Source organism: Acomys russatus, chromosome 2, assembly GCF_903995435.1.
Source record: "Acomys russatus chromosome 2, mAcoRus1.1, whole genome shotgun sequence".
NCBI classification, from domain to species: Eukaryota; Metazoa; Chordata; class Mammalia; order Rodentia; family Muridae; genus Acomys; species Acomys russatus.
Genome location: NC_067138.1, coordinates 22,084,470 through 22,102,495, shown reverse-complemented (window position 1 = coordinate 22,102,495; position 18,026 = coordinate 22,084,470). Strand labels below are relative to the sequence as shown.

The 18,026-nt window shown below is 39.5% G+C and overlaps 1 protein-coding gene across 1 annotated transcript in view; it reads left to right on the top strand.

The window, feature by feature from the left end:
• The window catches only part of Prex2 (phosphatidylinositol-3,4,5-trisphosphate dependent Rac exchange factor 2), a 292,170-nt gene that overhangs the window by 102,313 nt on the left and 171,831 nt on the right, over positions 1–18,026 (top strand). The window contains exons 7-10 of the mRNA XM_051159079.1: positions 929–1,062; positions 2,327–2,430; positions 11,035–11,184; positions 14,769–14,913. Coding sequence (XP_051015036.1) covers positions 929–1,062; positions 2,327–2,430; positions 11,035–11,184; positions 14,769–14,913 — 533 coding nt within the window. The remainder of the gene's footprint in view (positions 1–928; positions 1,063–2,326; positions 2,431–11,034; positions 11,185–14,768; positions 14,914–18,026) is intronic.

Genomic DNA, 18,026 nt, shown 5'->3' with positions numbered 1-18,026 from the left:
TCATCAAGATAGGCTGCATTCCTTCCTCCTTGTGTGCCTGCAAGGGAGGGTGGGATTGGGAAGACAGGAATGAAGGGATGAAGGGTAGCAATCGGGATGTAATGTGAATAAACTATATTAAAAAAAAAAAAAAAAAAGAGTCATCCAGAGGCATGGGATCCCCTGGAGCTGGGGTGAAAGGCCTTGTGAGCCACCCAGCCTGGGTTCTGAGATCTGAGCTCTTCCCGACCAGGCCACCTTCCAGTCCATTTTTCTGATTTTGTTTATTTTCTTCTCCTGTCTATAATTAGAGTGGATCTTTACATTGATAGCCACTAATCACTGAGGCATTTATTTTTATTTTTGAGATTATAATGTAATTATATCACACCTCCCTTTCCTTCCCTGGCTCCAAACCCTCTCTGTCCCCTTAACTGCTGTTACATGCATGTGTGTGTGCATGTGTGTGATTGTGTCTTCTCCTCTCCTGTTACAGTGAGCTTTCAGGGTTGACTATTAGGTAATGTGCTTACTCGTGGAGGACTGTTTCCCAGCTTCACCATTGTAGTTGCCTGTAGTTCTTTGTGTAGCTTTGGGCCACCTGGGCTCCCTTCAGCCTCTGTTTTAGCTTGTCCATTGTAGCATCTCTCTGGGTAGACCAGGTGTCTATACAGACTGACCTGGAGACTAGCAGGAAGGAGCAGGCATTCAGTGTAATAACTTTGATGGCATACACTTCCTCCTGAGTACATATTGCTTGTCAATAAAAATAAGTGAAAATTTGAAGAGAATATTTGCATATAAACATTTCATCAGGGCTGCAGGTATGGCGCAGTGGCAGTGTGCTTGTCTAGCTTTTATGACACCCTTCATTTGATCCCAGCACTACAAAGATAACAATATTCATCAGGCAATCAGACATTATCATCTTTTTTTTTTCCTCACTCAGGGGTCCAACATTACCGACACCTGCACTGAGATGCTGATGTGTGGGGTCCTAATGAAAATTTCTTCTGGAAATATTCAAGAACGGGTGTTTTTTCTTTTTGATAATCTTTTGGTATACTGCAAAAGAAAACACAGGTAAGCTCATTTAAAAAAAAAAAAAAAAAAGGTCACATTTTGAAAATATCATTTCTACCTCATAGGTTCCCAGCATTACTACAGGAAACCCAGAACTTATCTTACCACTAACCCATTAAAAGAAAAATATATGAATACACACATATATATATATATATATATATATATATATATATATATATATATATATATTTTAAGACCCCCCTTTTAAAGATTTGTTTATTTATTACAGTATTTTGTAGTGCATGTGAGCTAGCAGGCCAGAAGAAGGCATCAGATCTCATTATAGATGGTCATGAGCCACCATGTGGTTGCTGGGAATTAAACTCAGGACCTTTAAAGAATAGCCAGTTGTCTTAAACTCTAAGCCATCTCTCCAGCCACCTCCTGATCCCCTGGCAACTTATATGTTTAGTAATTCTTTTTATGTGTAGAAATGTTCTATCTGTATGTGTGTATGCATACTATGTGTGTGCCTTGTGCCCACTGAGGCCAGAAAGGATACCAGATCCTCTGGAACTGGGGTTACTGAGGTTGTGAGCAACCACATGGCTTCTAGGAATTAAAGCCAGTTCCTCTGCAGGAGATGCAAATCCTCTCAGCCACTAGGTCATTTCCTGCCCCCAGGAAACATTTTTTGCAGCTGAGTATTGCTCTACTTAGGAGCTTCCAGCAGATCCTTTTCTCAGAAGAAGAGCCAGAAGTACTAATTGAGTTTGCTTGCCAGGTCTTGAAAAACCTGGAAATTCTCAGCCATTGAAAATGGAGATGCAGAGGTGTGAGAATCAAGTATGGCATCAAAATCACCAACTTCCAGTGTCTGCCAGTTAGGTTTGACAGTGTTAAAGTCTTAAAGTGAGGAAATGTGCATGGCTATCCCACCACTGGTGTATTGTCTATAGTCCACTGCCTTCGTTTGTTTGTTTTGCATTTGTTTAACTCATAAGTAAAGGGATAGAGGTGTAACTCCTTGGTAGAGTACTTTATAACAAAGCAGGAAGCCTGAGTTAGAACCCCAGCATCAAATAAACAGTGTATTGTACCTGGTCTTAGCTACTTTGTGGAGTCTTCTTTTTCCCCTCCTCCTAGCCTGCACAGCAGTCCACCAACACCATCATGAATGAGAAGACTTGAATAAAATCAACCTGCCCCAAACTTTTTACATCACTAGCCAAATGGAGACTTTTCCCCCAAAGAATTGTAAAAATCTTATTGTTGTACATTAAGTTTAGTAACAAATGCTTTGCGGTTTCATTTACTTAAGACGGCTGAAGAATAGTAAGGCATCCACAGATGGCCACCGGTACATCTTTCGAGGTCGGATCAATACCGAGGTGATGGAAGTGGAAAATGTGGATGATGGCACAGGTAAGTGCACTTAGTAAATCCCTTGTTAGACTGAGTTCTGACTTGGATGATTTACCTTCATCTCATCCAAGCTTAGGAGTGTCTTGTTAGGTATAACAGGGGTTTAGAGTGGAGATAGGTGAAATGCAGGCATGCGGGATCCTTGCTTAACTTGTCAGTAATGTTGGCTGAAAGATACCATGTTAAAGGGAAATCACTCTGCTGTGTTCTGACCGAGTCTGCCTGTTTTGCTCTAATACCATAGGACATTAGCCACTTTATATTTGGGGATGTAAAATGAATGTGCAGAAAATGACTAATGGATGAATCGACTCTTTTCCAGTAATGCCTGGCCAGGATGGTAGTTTTGGTCTGTAACATTTTACCTGTAGACTATAAGTGATGCTAGCTGTGCTTTCGGCATACAGAGGTTCCATGTGGCTCCATTGTCGCTTGGCTTGCAAAGGGAACCTGAGTGGGGAAGACCATTGTGATTTCAAGTGCTGGATTCCAAGTACAGAGACTAAATTAAAGATTTTTGAAAGTTTGGCCTTTACAGACATGTTTATGAAAATATAATTAGTCATAATTGTTAAGTAAAGCAAAGTTAAAATATGTTTTACTTTTACCATTTGAACAAAAAGGCTACATATTTAAAGAAAATTGTTAGTAAATTGAATCACAGTTTTCTGCAATGATTTTCATTATAATCTCAAAGCCGTGTTAAGAAAAATGATAAGAGTACATAACATAGATCAATAGCTGCTGAATTTTTCCCTAAGTAGAGTCAAGCCTATTAGTATCCAGCACAGTGGTGGGATTGAAGATTTCTTGCCATTCTAATGACAAGAATCCCTCATCAGTGGCTAGACAATACTTTACTATGTGTATGTTATGTATTTGCTTTGTCTATTCACCTATGGATGGACACCTATAGTGTCCTATGTTGCTGTAATAAAACATTGACCCAAAACAACTTTGGGTGGAAAAGATTTATTTCATTATCGAAGATGTCAGGACAGGAACACAAGACAGGAACTTGGAGGTAGAAGCTGAAGGATACTGGAGCAACACTGCTTAATGGCTTGCTCAGCTGCCTTCCTTATATAACCAAGGAGCACCTGGCCCAGGATAGTGGCCACAGTGGGCAGGACCCTCCTACCTCAAGTAGCAATGAAGACATAACAGAATCCAACCCAATGGTAGCAGTTCCTCAGTTGAAGTTCCTTCTTCTCACATGTGTCAAATTGACAACTGAAGCTCACTGTGACATATACCACATATGGATTACTTTCTCCATAAATCCTTGGCAGTGTAGTTTTCTTTCAAGCAATAGTCAAGATGAGAGGAAAATATCATTGAACTTTTTCCTTGAAAAAATGAACGAAATTGAAAAAACCCCTAGGTAGCATTCCAACAAAGGGAGACAACTTAAATTCATAAAATTAGAGAGGAGAAAGGAGGTAGTTACTACAGACTCCAACACAATCCAGAAAGTCATTGGAGGAATGATTGGAAAACATGTTTCAAAAAACTAGAAGATCTAGAAGAAAAGAATAAATTTCTAGACACATAATTTATGAAAGCTAAATCAATACAATGTAAACAACTTAAGGCAATGCATAGAAATCAATTGACATTAAAGCAGCAAAAGTTTCTCAACTAAGAAAAGGTCACACTGGCTGGAGTCATTGCCAAAGTCTACGAAACCATCAAAGAACTAGTGTTCCTCAAACTCATCCATAAAATAGAAGGGAAGAGTGCTATCAGAGTCAATTTCCTGATACCAAAACTAGATCTCTCTCTCTCTCTCTCTGTTTCTCTCTCTCTCTCTCTCACACACACACACAGACAGAGAGAGACAGAGACAGACAGAGACAGAGACAGACACAGAGAGACACAGAGAGAGAGACAGAGAGACAGACAGAGAGAGAGAGAGAGACAGAAACAGAGAGAGAGAGAGAGACAGACAGACAGACAGACAGACAGACAGAGACAGAGAAATATAGACTAATTTTCCAGATAAACACAGATATAAAACGTTCAATAAAATTCTGGACAACTGGATTCAAGAACACATTAAGTCATACATCACCACCAAGCAGCTCTCATGACAAGGATGCAAGGTTAGAATAACATATGCAAATTAATAAATGTAATAAAGTGCACAAATTGATTCAAGGACAGAAGCCATATGGCTGCATCCATTGAGGCAGAGAAGGCTTTTTAACCAAGTTCAGCATCCTTCATGATGAAAGCATTGAGGCAACTGGAGATAGAAGCAACAAAACTCAACATAGTAAGTGTTACATATGACAGAGCTATAGCTAATATTATAATACATGGAAAGAAGCTGAGATAATCTTCTCTAAAAGTATACAGTGCTCAAAATAGAAAAATAGAAAGAAAAAAAAAGATACAAATAAGAAAGGAAGAAATCCAATATCCCTGTTGCACATGTGACCCTATGAGTAAAAGAACCTAAAGATTCTGAGTGAAGGAGGTACTAGACTTTACTAGGAAACTTGTTTGAATTGATGATGCAGAGAAGGCTTCAGCGAGGTAGTGGGGGAGAACTTAGCTCAGAGGCAGTGATAGATTTATTATGGAACAACGACAACAACCACAACAAAAATGAAATCATGGAAGAATCTCACTCCAAGTAGCTTCACAGAATACCTGAATATAACACTACCAGAAGCTTAAGACACTGAAGGAGGAAAAAAAAAAAGAAAAGAAAAGGAAAGGAAAATGCTACAAGATGGCAAGATTTTACCTGTACATGCATAGGCAGAAGCAGTAGTGCAATTAGTGGTATTCTTGAATGAAATCTACAAGCCCAACATAAGCTTTATCGGACCCCAGTGGTGCAGGGAGAACTAGATTGCTACACATAGAAGGTGGACCCTAGAATGCTGTCTCTCCCTTTACTTGAAAAATGGATCAAAGACTTTAATGTAAAAGCTGAAACTTTAAATGAACTAGAGGAAAGCCCCTCATGATATAGGCATATAGACTTTCTGAAAATGACTTGCAGCTGAGGACGTGATTCCAGGAATTGACAAATGGGATAACAAGAAATAAAACGGCTTGTAACGAGATGTCCTACAGACTGGGGGTGGAGGGGGGGTGGGGAGCATTGGATAACTGCATTAAAAGGATTATATCAAGAAAAAAAGAACTAGACACCAGAAATCTTCCAAATCACCCAGGCAACATATGGAACAGTGGCTGGAATAGCCAGTTCTAGGAGAAGAGACAAGCATGGCTAGCAAATACTTAAAAACATCCAAAACTTCACCCTAGTCAGAATGGCTATTGCCAAAGACCTAAATGATGTGTACAAAGAGGAACTTTTATTCACTTATAAACTAAACAGCCACTGTGAAATCAGCATGGCGGTTTCTCAAATGACTAAAAGAACTACCACAAGCTCCAGTTTTACTGGCTATGTGAGCTAGACATAAATTAGAACAAAGTATATGATGCATATGCACCGAAAGGCCATGGTATGACTCATTACTTTTATGTTAACCTAAAATAAATTGAAAAGGAGAAGGAATTGGTTGTATAAACAAAAAAGCAAGTCTTGGGGGAATATGCTTTCTAAAAAATGGACTCATGAAATTGGAAGGAAAAATAGTAGAACAGAGCCGTGGCACCATGGAGAATGAGGAGTCTACATCCCTCTTCACAGTGTCTCAGCCAATAGGCTACGAGCACAAAGGTCATGCCTGATAGGGCGGTGGGCACTAACCCTGTCCCCCAACCCCGACCCTGCCCTGCCTTGCTGCAACATCACCCTGATCTGAGCAGCAGCAGGATCTCCAAGGCAAGTCTGCGCCATGGTCCTGTGTCAGAGACTTGAAACTTTGAACCAGACCAACGACTAGTTGCAATGCATATTTGTATGTAAAGCTGTTTGGGCAGGGAAAATATGCTATGTGACACACTGTAGTTTCCGGTGCCACAGCAACAAATAAATTTGCGATGGTGAGGTGGTAGAGAGAGGCAGAACTAGAGAGAATCTGTGGTGACAGGTGTGAGAGAAGGCTGTGATGGATGGGGGGAACATGTCGTTGCTGAGTAGGCCCAATGAGATGGTGTGCAGAAGCCTAGAGCTTGTGCTGAGTCAGTCCGAGAACACACTATCCAGTGACATGATTACCCTGGTTCTAAGCAACAGCAGGAGGTCTGTGATGAAGAATAGTTCATTCTCTAGATCAGACCTCCTCAAAAGACCTCTATGGTCCATGCTGCTCCTAGAGGCCACCTTGGTATCCGTGGCCCATTGCCCCAGGCCATGATGATCCTTAGGTTCCTGTGAATGTTCCTGGCCTAGGCTGCCACCAGAGGCCATGTTGATGTTAGTAGACTCTGCAGCCACCTGTGCCATGTTAATGCCCATGGTTCACGCTGATGCTGAGGTCCATGTTGGGGTCTGCTCTCCTGCTGCACCCGGGGACCACGTTGATGTCAGCAGTCCATGTTACTATCAAATGCCATGCGGGTGTATATGGTCTGTGCTGAAGCCTGAAGCCATGTTGATGGTTATGGGCCAGACCACTGGAAATGATATTGGTGTCCATAGCCTTGTGTTGCCCCAGAGACCGTGTTGATGTCCTTGGCCTGTGCTGCCATGGAGGACTATGATGGTGTCTATGGCCTGTACTGTGGCAGTAGTCTGTGTTGATGTCCATGGTTTGGTTTGTTGCCAGAGACCCTGATGAGGTCCATGGAGCACACAGGGGTCCATGGCACTTGCTGTTGCCAGAAACCATAGAGAGATCCATGATCCATGCTCCTTCCAGTGATTGTAAAAGGCAAGGAAACTGCTTTTACATAAGTATGGACTGCAGACTCAAAGTTGTAAATGAGGGACATAGAAGGCTTCTGTGACAACCCTATACCCACACTGCCTCAACTCCTGTCCCAAAAAAGTAACAGCTTAGACAGGAAACCACTGAAGAGAACTCTTAACAGTCATGACAGGGATGCTGAAGTGTAGCTCTCTACAATTGATGGCTTCTTGCATGGGTATGGGTGGGAAAAGCCTCAGTTTCTTAAGAGGCTGGCCACTGGGATTTTGATCATGCTCCCATATGGGCAACACAATTGAATTTGGCTTTTGTTTCTTTTTTCTTTGTTTCTCCTTCCCCCTCCTCCCTCCTCCCTCCTCCTCCTCCCCCCTCCTCCTCCTTTTGTATGTTTGTAGGTCACAAGTGTGTGTGTGTGTGTGTGTGTGTGTGTGTGTGTGTGTGTGTGTGTGTGTTGCAGACCTGGCAGGACTGGGAAGTGAGTGTGATTGGGGTGCATGATGTAAAATTCCCAAATGATACAAATACTATGTTAAAAAGAAAAGAATTGTCTTTGAAATTTGTTTATAAAGAGACAGAATTGACCTTATTGTTTTAATGATTAAAAAGAAAAAGGAATGAAAAGTATTTCAGGCCACAAATGGATACCTTTCTTTCACATCCTGTGTGGAAACACATAGGAAACCTTGTATCCTGCATTGTGCATCCTCTCCTCAGCTTTGATAGAGAGCAGGGCCTGGGCTTCAGTCTATGAGGCTTTGGTGTCCATGCCTGGGAAGCTGACAGGGAACTGAAGCATCCGTAGGCTGGAAACATGAGTGTGCTGAGACTGATTTAGGCTGCTGTTCACTGTTTCAGCAAGCCATGTAGGCTGCTGCATTCACTTTCTCTTTCTCATTTCCCTGGACAGTCCCATCATGGAACCTTTGTTTTGTCTCAATGAGCTCAGATTTTAAATGAGAACCTACTGCTTATATCCACTGCTAAGTTCTCTCTATGTTAGCATGCTGCTAAGACGAGGATGGAAACCATTATCAGGCTTACCTACAATTTACTCAAACCAACCTGGCAGCTATACTTTATACAGATAAAATGGAAAGAGTTGAGCTAAAGTTTTGAGCATGCCTGGAACTTCTGATGGAAAATTAAATGGAAAAATTTGTATGCCACTTGAATTATAGAAACTGTTAGAATGGTTGTATACTACAGGTGTGAGTAAAATGCTTCCTGAAGAAGGCAGAAACTCCATCTGACACCTGATAGCACTGATTTGGTTCAAAACTTGCAGGAGAAATACTTGTATTTGATGTGAGACAATTAGTTTTCAGCTGACATGTAAAATGTAACTCCATTATTCTCCTAAACTCAAGGCCTTCCACTTGTTTGGCAAAAGCTCTACTACTGAACTAAGTTCCTAACCCCTTGGCAAATAATTATAGTAAATTTTGTTTATAATTCTTAATGACTTGTATTCTATTATGGTTATTCCATAGCATAGAAGAATTGACAGTGTGTCCTTCTGAAATGAAAAAGTCTGAATATTTATTTCCCACATTTTCACCCTGTTGAGTGAAGATGTTAGTAATTTAGTTTGTAGCCAGATTACCCTTCTCCGGTTACCTAGACTTCAGAGTTCATTTCAGTGACTTTAATGTAGTTCCTTCTTGAGGATTATTACTGGGATATTAGTTTGTTCACGTTGTTATAAAATATCCAATTAAAAATAATAGTAACACTATTACTGAAATTCCAGTGATTAATTTTTATAGTAAGTTTGAAAGCTCTTTGAAGAGCTAGTTTATTTGTGTGGTTTGTCAGAAAGAATGAATAAAGGCTGTTGACTTTTTAAAGGCAGGGTTTATAGTTTATTGGGCAAACCACAGGTTTTAATACAGTTGTCAAATTTGAATGTGATAAGATTGGACATTTTTATTCTTAGGACAGTTTTCCTATTTGTTTTGTTTTGCTTTGGGCTGTGGCGAGTGTCAAACCTAGTTTCCTGGGTAGGCTGGGCAAGTGTTGCATTACTGCTTTGTTTTGCCTCAGATATGTTTTAAAAGTCTGATCATTTTAATAGAAAATTTTGCAACCACTGTTTCAACACAAATATTTAGAACTGTCTTAAGATATTGAATCTATTGTTGTAATATTAAGCTTTGCTTTTAAATGAGATTTTAAAATATTTTCTCTCATGATTTTTTAAATGTTGAAAAATGCAAACTCTTATAGCTATTAATCGATTTTCATTTAAATAGAAGTATTAGTGTTAGTCTTCTTCTCTTGTCACCAAATGCATGTAGTTTTCAGTAGTTTTATAAGATCTAAGTGAATGGATACCTGACCAAAAGTACTTTTGTACATGCTGGGTAGGACACATCCTATGCTGACTACTACTACCACTACTGCTACTACCCATGTATGTATGCCTGTGAGTAAGGGCATGCATGTGGAGTTCGGAGAATGACACTCAGAAGTCAGCTCTTCCCTTCTTTGGGTTCTGAGGACACAACTCAGAAACTCAGACTGGCATAGCAAACACTTTTTACCCGCTGAGCCCTCTCAATGGCCCTGAATACATTCTTAATTAAAATTTCATAATTTTTCTATGTTAAGTAGAGTGCACACAGCATAATCTGTTCTGACACACTTAAAAATTTAATGCTATGTAAAGACATTTGAATATTCAAAAAAGACAAGAGATGAGCAAGTTTTTAGGGCTTATAAGGGAGATTTGAACCCTTTTTTTCTCCCATTTTGTCCTAAGTAATGTCCTGTGTCATGTTGGCTGCCAGAATTTTTTTTTTGCATTATTTGATAAAATCAAAGATTTATTTCAAAACTAATTTTCTTTACATTAAATATTTATATGATTGAGTTGCAATTTAAAAATTTCTTTTAGAATTAATCCACTCACTGTTGACCACCAGAGCAAGGGCTGAATGCATTATGGAGATATAATTATTAATATTTGGTGTTTGGAACAAATATTTTGGCAGTTCCTCTTTTGTAGCATGTGTGTGAAGGTCTTGGATGTTGTCCATCTTACTAAAATGCATGTGGTGTGTGTTCACTGAGACTTTTACAGATTGGTTTTGGAAGAACTCCATTGCCTTCAGTGGAAGTGTGCTGAATTAATATAAGGATCTCCCAGATATCATGGCTGCAAAGTCATTAATGACTTGTGTGGCTTTGACCCTTGTATATTTCTGGTTTTATAAGAAATTAGATACAGTGGATTTTTGAACTTGAACATTCTACATTTAATGAGTGGGAGTTTAAGTTTCACTTTCCTTGCACATCTTCTATAAAGTTAATATTTTAGGCCCATTGAAGCTTACAAAATTCTGTCAGTCACCTAATTGTTATTTCATTTGAAAATATTTTTAATTCTTAAATACATTCATTAAGTAATAGAAATTTATCTGTTCAGTAAGATTATCTATTTTCTGAAACCTAGACTAAATTTTCAGGAGGCATTAGGGAGATAAGATAAACTTAATATCTTGAATGTTTGATTATTGAAAAAAGTGAGTAAAATTTTTTTTTGTTTTATTACTTTAAAAAATTAAACAATATATTTGGACATAGTTTAAATGAATGCTAATTTACAATATTTAATTACATGTTATATATCAGCTCTATGAGTTAGTTATGCTCCATTAATGACCACTAAATATGCCTACCATGTAAATATTTTCTTAATTTTCGTGTGTATATTATATGAGCATCGTACATCCGAAACTGGATGTTCATGCTGATATAATACGTATTGCTCTTTGGTTATCTATCTTCACTTGTTACTTTTCAGCTGATTTTCATAGCAGTGGGCACATTGTTGTGAATGGGTGGAAGATACACAACACAGCAAAAAATAAATGGTTTGTATGCATGGCTAAAAACCCTGAAGAAAAACATGAATGGTTTGAAGCTATTTTGAAAGAGAGAGAACGTCGGAAAGGTGAGTGCATACAGTGCAAGCTATTGTACTTTGTGAAAAGTCTGGCTTGATATGAGAGCAGATAAAGGGAAAAATTATAAGAAGGTGTATTGGTGCATGATGTTCACTTCGATTTGCTATGCAATGTAATTGCCACATTAAAATAAAATTGTATATACTTGGGAATAGCAAAATAGTATGTATGCTTGGCAATGCCTTTTACTTTTGTTGCTTTCAAATTAATTTAAATTTGAAAGCTGACTTCACATTTTTTTTTTTTTTGCACATTCTGAAACAGTGTCACAGTCTTCCTTTGAGAGACAGCCATCAGTTATACAGTGCATTGCAATATCATAGGACCTCCAAGGACTGTTATCTGTGTTTTTATAGCACATTGAAAATTCCTAGGCCAAAGAGGTTAGCTTTCTAATTCAGATTAAGGCACTTTGCATATACACATATTAAGTTTAATACTCTTTGAATGTCATTGAATACAATGTAATGTCACCAATAAGTAGCTTGTCTCTATGAGAAATCCTATTTAAAACTTACTCCATGGTTTCAGAAAGATTTTCAAATATATTTGGCCTGGAAGAAGTTAATTGTGTATAGTTTATCTATCTGTCCTGGAACCTAGAATATATTTTCAGGAAACATTAGAAAAAATGAATTTAATATCTTGAAAGTTTGATTATTATAGATACTGGGATTCCTATTGGGACTCTAGGTGAGAGGGGTAAGGAACAATGGGGAAACAGAAGACTCCAAAGGGTCCTAGAAACCTACAAGAAGACCATTGAGGCTGGCAGATCTGGACCCAGGCTGGTCAGTTAAAACTACTGTACCAACCAAGGACAATGCATGCAGTAAACCTAGAATCTCTATCCAGATCTAGCCAATGGACAGCACATTCTCCACAATTGCATGGAGAGGAGGGACTGACTCTGACATGAGCTCTGATGGCCCCTATTTGACCACTTCCCATTGGTGGGGAGACCTGGTGACACTCAGAGCAAGAGTAAGCAGGCTACCATAAAGAGACCTGATAGGCTGTGATCTTATAGTGGGGGACAGGCCCCCTTCTGTCACAGCCCTAGGGGAGGGAAATGGGTGAAAGAAGGAGGGAGGGCGAATGGGAAGATACAAGTGAGGGGATAACAATTGAGATGTAATCTGAATAAATTACTTAAATAAAAAAAAGAAAGTTTGAGTATTGAAAAATGTATAAAATATTCTTGTTACACAACATATTTATTCATAGTTTAAATGAGCATTAACCTATAGTATTTAGTTACTTGTGCTATATCAATACTGTGAACTAAATGGATATCTATAAGCCAACTGAGAAGTGGAAATGCTAGTTTTTGTTGTTGTTTTGTTTTGTTTTTTTGTTTTTTAACCAACCAACTTGGATTCCTAGGAAGCATAGCATTGTTGATTGCTCTTCTAGAGATTTCAAAATCAAACACCTCATTGGCAGTAGACTTTTAGAATACCCACCTTTCTTCCAAACAGTTCTTCTTCTGCAATATCCCCCCCCCCACCCCCGTCCACTGATTGTTAATGGCCAGAGGATTTCACTCTTGACTCTGGCTTCTGCTGGCTAGATTCTGGGTCCCGCTTATCCGTTCTCTTCAGAGGGACTTCTGCTCCGATACTTGTGTCTGTCCTTGTACGCAGCCTTTCCTTCTCTCCTGGGCTTCAAATGTGCATGCTGTGCTGATCGCGGGACTTTGCTTGACGTTGTCAGGACTTCTTTCTCCTCATCAGTTTGCCTGGAGAGCATCCCCACCTCCCTTTCTCTCCAGAAACCTTGAAGGCTGATTTCCCCCTTTCCCTTCCTAGCTGTCATTAGCCACTGCTGTGTTCCAGCCACGCCACCTCCTGTCTATTTCTCGGCACCTTCCTCATTTTGTGCTCCTTCTTGTTGGCAGGGGCTCAGGCTTGCTTGAATTTTCTGAGCTCTCTTCTAATGTTTTCCTCTTTTGAAACTTGCCCTCTTTACTTGGTTCTATACCCCAGTCCTCTAAGCTACACATAGAGTGATACAACTTTCCCATAGTACCAGCCTTTCTTCCTGGCTCATTAAAATATGTTGACATCTCCCCAGTAAGATGAATTGACTTAACTCTGCAAGGACACTACTAAAGCCAGAAGAGCACCTGCCTCTCATCGAAACCCCAGGGTGCTGGATCGCTTGGCTTCAGTAGCACTTATAAAAGCTTCTTTCTTAGAACTAAGGTTTCACAAGTCTGCATTTAAGCACAGTCTTCTTGTGAACCGTCTCACGGTATTTCTTACACAGAGGTGAGATTCGTTGAATGAGCCCTACTGTAAGGTGGTTTTCCCTCCAGTGTGGACCTCAAATCTAGTTACGCTGGTCCTAACTGCCCCTCCTTCACTGGCAAAATCATGTGTTCTTGAGGCACAGCTGCACAGAAGAACCTTGCCCACTGGGGATGTGGCCTTGCCAAGCTCACTAGGATGCTATGAATTTCTCAAAATACTGCTTCCATCAGAGACTTGAGAAGGAATAAAATTAGTTACCTCAGTACACTGGGAGTGCAGGTTAACAGCTTCTCAACTGAGAAGATGAGACAATTTGTTGCTTGAACAGTCACCCAAACTCTCTATAACATTGAAGCATCATCTTCAGCCTTCTGGCCCAATATATCTGAGATATATATATATATATATATATATATATATATATATATATATATATATATATTTGTGAGGCAGGAACTATTGAGGACTTGCTTATACTGTTATGAGGTCGACTCTGCCTGCATACAAGCTTGCTTATTTTTAGGCAGAATTCTGTCTGTGGTAGAAATGAGACATTTTGTCCAGTGGCTGGTTGGCCAAAGTTGAAGCCATCTCCATAAGGAGGTTCTTTGATGCTTATCATCTTCTTTGAAGTAAGCTGGGTGTTTCCAGGAGTTAACCTGTTTCATTGTCAATGAATCTTTAAAACAATCACAACATCTTTAAATGCCATATTCTATATGTCTCCGGAGTTTTTGAAGACCATCTCTAAATATTTTACCTTATTTTATCCCTTCTCAAGTCTCTGATGGGTTTGAAAACCAGATCGTTTAGTTTTACAGTTAAGCTCAGTTATTTAGGGGTTAAGATGCTTTTAGGTCTAGACAGATGTTTTAAATTGACAATGATGAGATATGACAGATATTGATTTAAACTCAGAATTTTAGGTGCACCAACATAGGAAAGATGTTTTCTTCAAGGCTGACAAATACAAATAGCCATAACACTATGAATGTAACATTTATATAATTTCTTATTGTTTTGTGGTTCTTCTTGCTGTATGTAGTTCATTTTATATATGTGTAATAATATAAATGTATATGTAAAATGAAAAATATTTAATGATAATAAAAAAGAAACAAGAAAAATAAAATAGGAAGGTCTAAAAACAAAAAACAAAACAAAAAACAAAACAAAAAACAAACAAACAAACAAAAAAACTGGTCCCAGTTATATAGAGCTCAGACCCACAGCCTCCCTTGCTAAATGAGGGTGTGAGTGAACAGATGAGGAAAGTTCTTTAGTTAACATGGTGCCTATTATTTTACTTCTGATAGGTTTGAAATTAGGAATGGAACAAGACACCTGGGTAATGATCTCTGAGCAGGGTGAGAAATTATATAAAATGATGTGCAAACAGGGGAATCTGATCAAAGACAGAAAAAGAAAACTGACTACGTTCCCTAAGTGCTTCCTGGGAAGGTAAGCTTGGTCTTCTGCGTCTGTCATCTAGTTTACCTGATTTGTGTTTAAAAATTACTGTCCTAAGCAGTGTTGAATTTCTACCCATAATACACATTTTCTGACCAATACGGATATGATGTAATGGACAAAGATGGCCAGGCCCTTGAGCCATCCAGACATCATCTGTGATCTCCACAATTGCTGCTATGCCTTGTTGTCAGGGTGAGTCAGTGCTTGTGACAAGGCAAGGAGTGTCAGGCAGGCCGTGTGCCTGTTGGAGACAGGCTGATGGAAGCAGTGTGGAGGTGGACAGGGTCTGAGAGTCAGAGCTGGGCATGAATCCATAAAGTGAAGGGACATTAGAGAGCTGAGAGAAAGCTAAGCTTCCCTTTAGTCAGACTTTACACAACTAGAGTTTAATAAAAAGGTGTAGATTAAGAGGCTAATAGGTTGTCTTGTGAGGGACCTAGAACCAGAGACTCTCTGTCATTTGATGCACATGATTTCCTGAGTGAGATGGCGAGCTGCTTCAGCTGGATCCTCATAGGCCAGGTTCTGCTCTGGCTTCTCCCTGTATGCAAGTTTGAATTCAGTAATCCACTCTTCGGAGTTATTTGTCTCCATAGTTAATTAAAGAAGCAGCAGCTGTGGGTCAGTGAGCCTGACACTTTCCTGTGGTTAGAGAATGCTGAAGCCGTTCTTCAAAAGTTCCCTGGGGTCAAATATGGGTCCAGTTGCACTTTTTTACACATAGACCTCCAGGTAGACCAGCACCATGTGTTGAAGATGCTATCCTTTTTCCATTGAATGGATTTGGCTTCTTCGTCAAAAATCAAGTGACCATATGTGTGTGGATTCATATCTGGGTCTTCAATTCGATTCCACTGACCAACCAGCCTGTTGCTGTGCCAGTACCATGCTGTTTTAATTACTACTGCTTTATAGTACAGTTTGAGATCAGGTATGGAGATTCCTCCGGAGCACCTTTTATTGTACAAGATTGTTTTAGCTATTCTGGGTTTTTTGTTTTTCCATATGAAGTTCAGAATTGAACTTTCAATGTCTTTAAAAAATTGTGTAGGTATTTTGATAGGGATTGCATTGAACCTGTAGATTGCTTTTGGTAGGATGGCCATTTTTACTATGTTAATTCTCCCGATCCATGAGAAGGAAGATCATTCCATCTTCTCATGTCATCTTCAATCTCTTTCTTCAGAGTTTTGAAATTTTTTTCAAACAAGTCCTTCACTTGCTTAGTTAGAGTAACTCCTAAATATTTTATATTGCTTGTGGCTAATGTGAAGGGTGTGGTTTTCCTAATTTCTTCCTCTGCAAGCTAGTAGAACATTATGATAGGCAGATTTGGGCTCAGGGATCCCGCTCAAACTAAGGCACCAGCCAAGGACAATACAGGCGGTAAACTTTAAACCCCTACCCAGACCCAGCCAGTGGTCAGAACATTCTCTACAGTTGAGTGGAGAGTGGGATATGACTTTCTCACGTACTCTGGTGCCTCACATTTGACCATGTCCCCTGGAGGGGGGGACCTGGTGGCACTCAGAGGAAGGACAGCAGGTTACCAAGAAGAGACTTGATACCCTATGAGCATATACAGGGGGAGGTAATCCCCCTCAGGAACAGTCATAGGGGAGGGGAAAATGGGAGGGAGGGAAGAATGGGAGAATACAAGGCATGGGATAACCATTGAGATGTAACAAGAATAAATTAATAAAAAAAATACCAAAAAAAAAAAAAAAAAAAAAAAAAACAACCCAAAAGTTCCCTGGGGTCATATCAAAGATCAGACACTACCATCTGATTGGTTAGAGTGATGGCTTGGGACAGTTTCAGTTCTACTTCCTTTTGATCCGGGAAGTTGATGGATCTGTGCCCACCAGGATATCCTTTAACTAGCTACCAGAAGAGAGCATATGGCCACACCTGAACTATAGGCCAGGAGACCTCAGACTGAAAGCCAGAATTTGCTTCTCATTAAGAGGGAGTGGTCCGCATAGCAGGGTCACACATTTGCCTGAAGACATTAGAAAAGTTCTGCGCCCGTGCTCTGTTCACACACGGGTGATAGTTACTACAAAGGGAAGCATATCCAATTCCTCCCTGCCAGAGAAGACCCAGCACCACAAGGTTGGCATAATCCCAAGGGTATAACTTTAGTGTCCTCATGGTGATATGGCCACTTGTAAAAGAGTCACTGCAAGGTATGGCTTCTCCGCAGCTTATATTGTCATGCCATATAGTCATAGAAGGTCTTTTATTTATTGATAAAGCCACTTGGGAACTTCTTTCTGATGTATCTCCCACAATAAAAAAAGAGCAGCATTTGCATCAGTGTTTAAATCAGCTCCCTTTCTCATCTAAATTTGGCATTTAATGAAGTAAGCAAAATCAGAATGATTTAGCTTCATATGAAACCAGTTCAACCCAGTGGCCTTTGTCAGAGCCCATTATGTGCCAGGCCCTGTGCTGACGTACATCATCCCAAGCAATCCTGTTGCTGCACTTTGACATTGATAGTCTTAGTATTAACTCCATGTTATTGATAAAGGCATCCTAAGCAATCCTGACATTCATTCTTCCAAAGTTATTCCTGTGTTACTGACACAGGCATCTGGCTTGAAAGAGGCCACACAACCAGTGGACAAAGGGACAGGACTTGATTCTATAGTGTTACACTGCAAGACCTATGATTGTAATCATTACATGGTATTTTATGTTCTTAAATACTTCTCTTTTATTTTCTTAAATTATCCTTTATTATTTTTCTCTTATGGTTTGTCCTCTTTTATATGATTTTTATTTAATGAAAGTGTGGAATGGCCTTTATCCACTTTCTTGTCTTAGCATGTATTTCTTAAACTAAACCACCTACTTGGAGAATCTTGTCCTTTGATTATTGGGTCTGAGGTGGCTGTTTCCTGTGGGATCAATGGAAAAAAATAATTTTGATAATGGCCATAGCTTTAATTATCTGCCCTGTGTGCAAATAATCACATTCATTGGTTTATGTAAATGTTTGAGTGTTGAAGTTTTAAAACATAAACATGACACCATTTTATATGCAAAATGTCTATATTTACTGAGTATTTCTCAATGATCCCCTGACTAGCTGC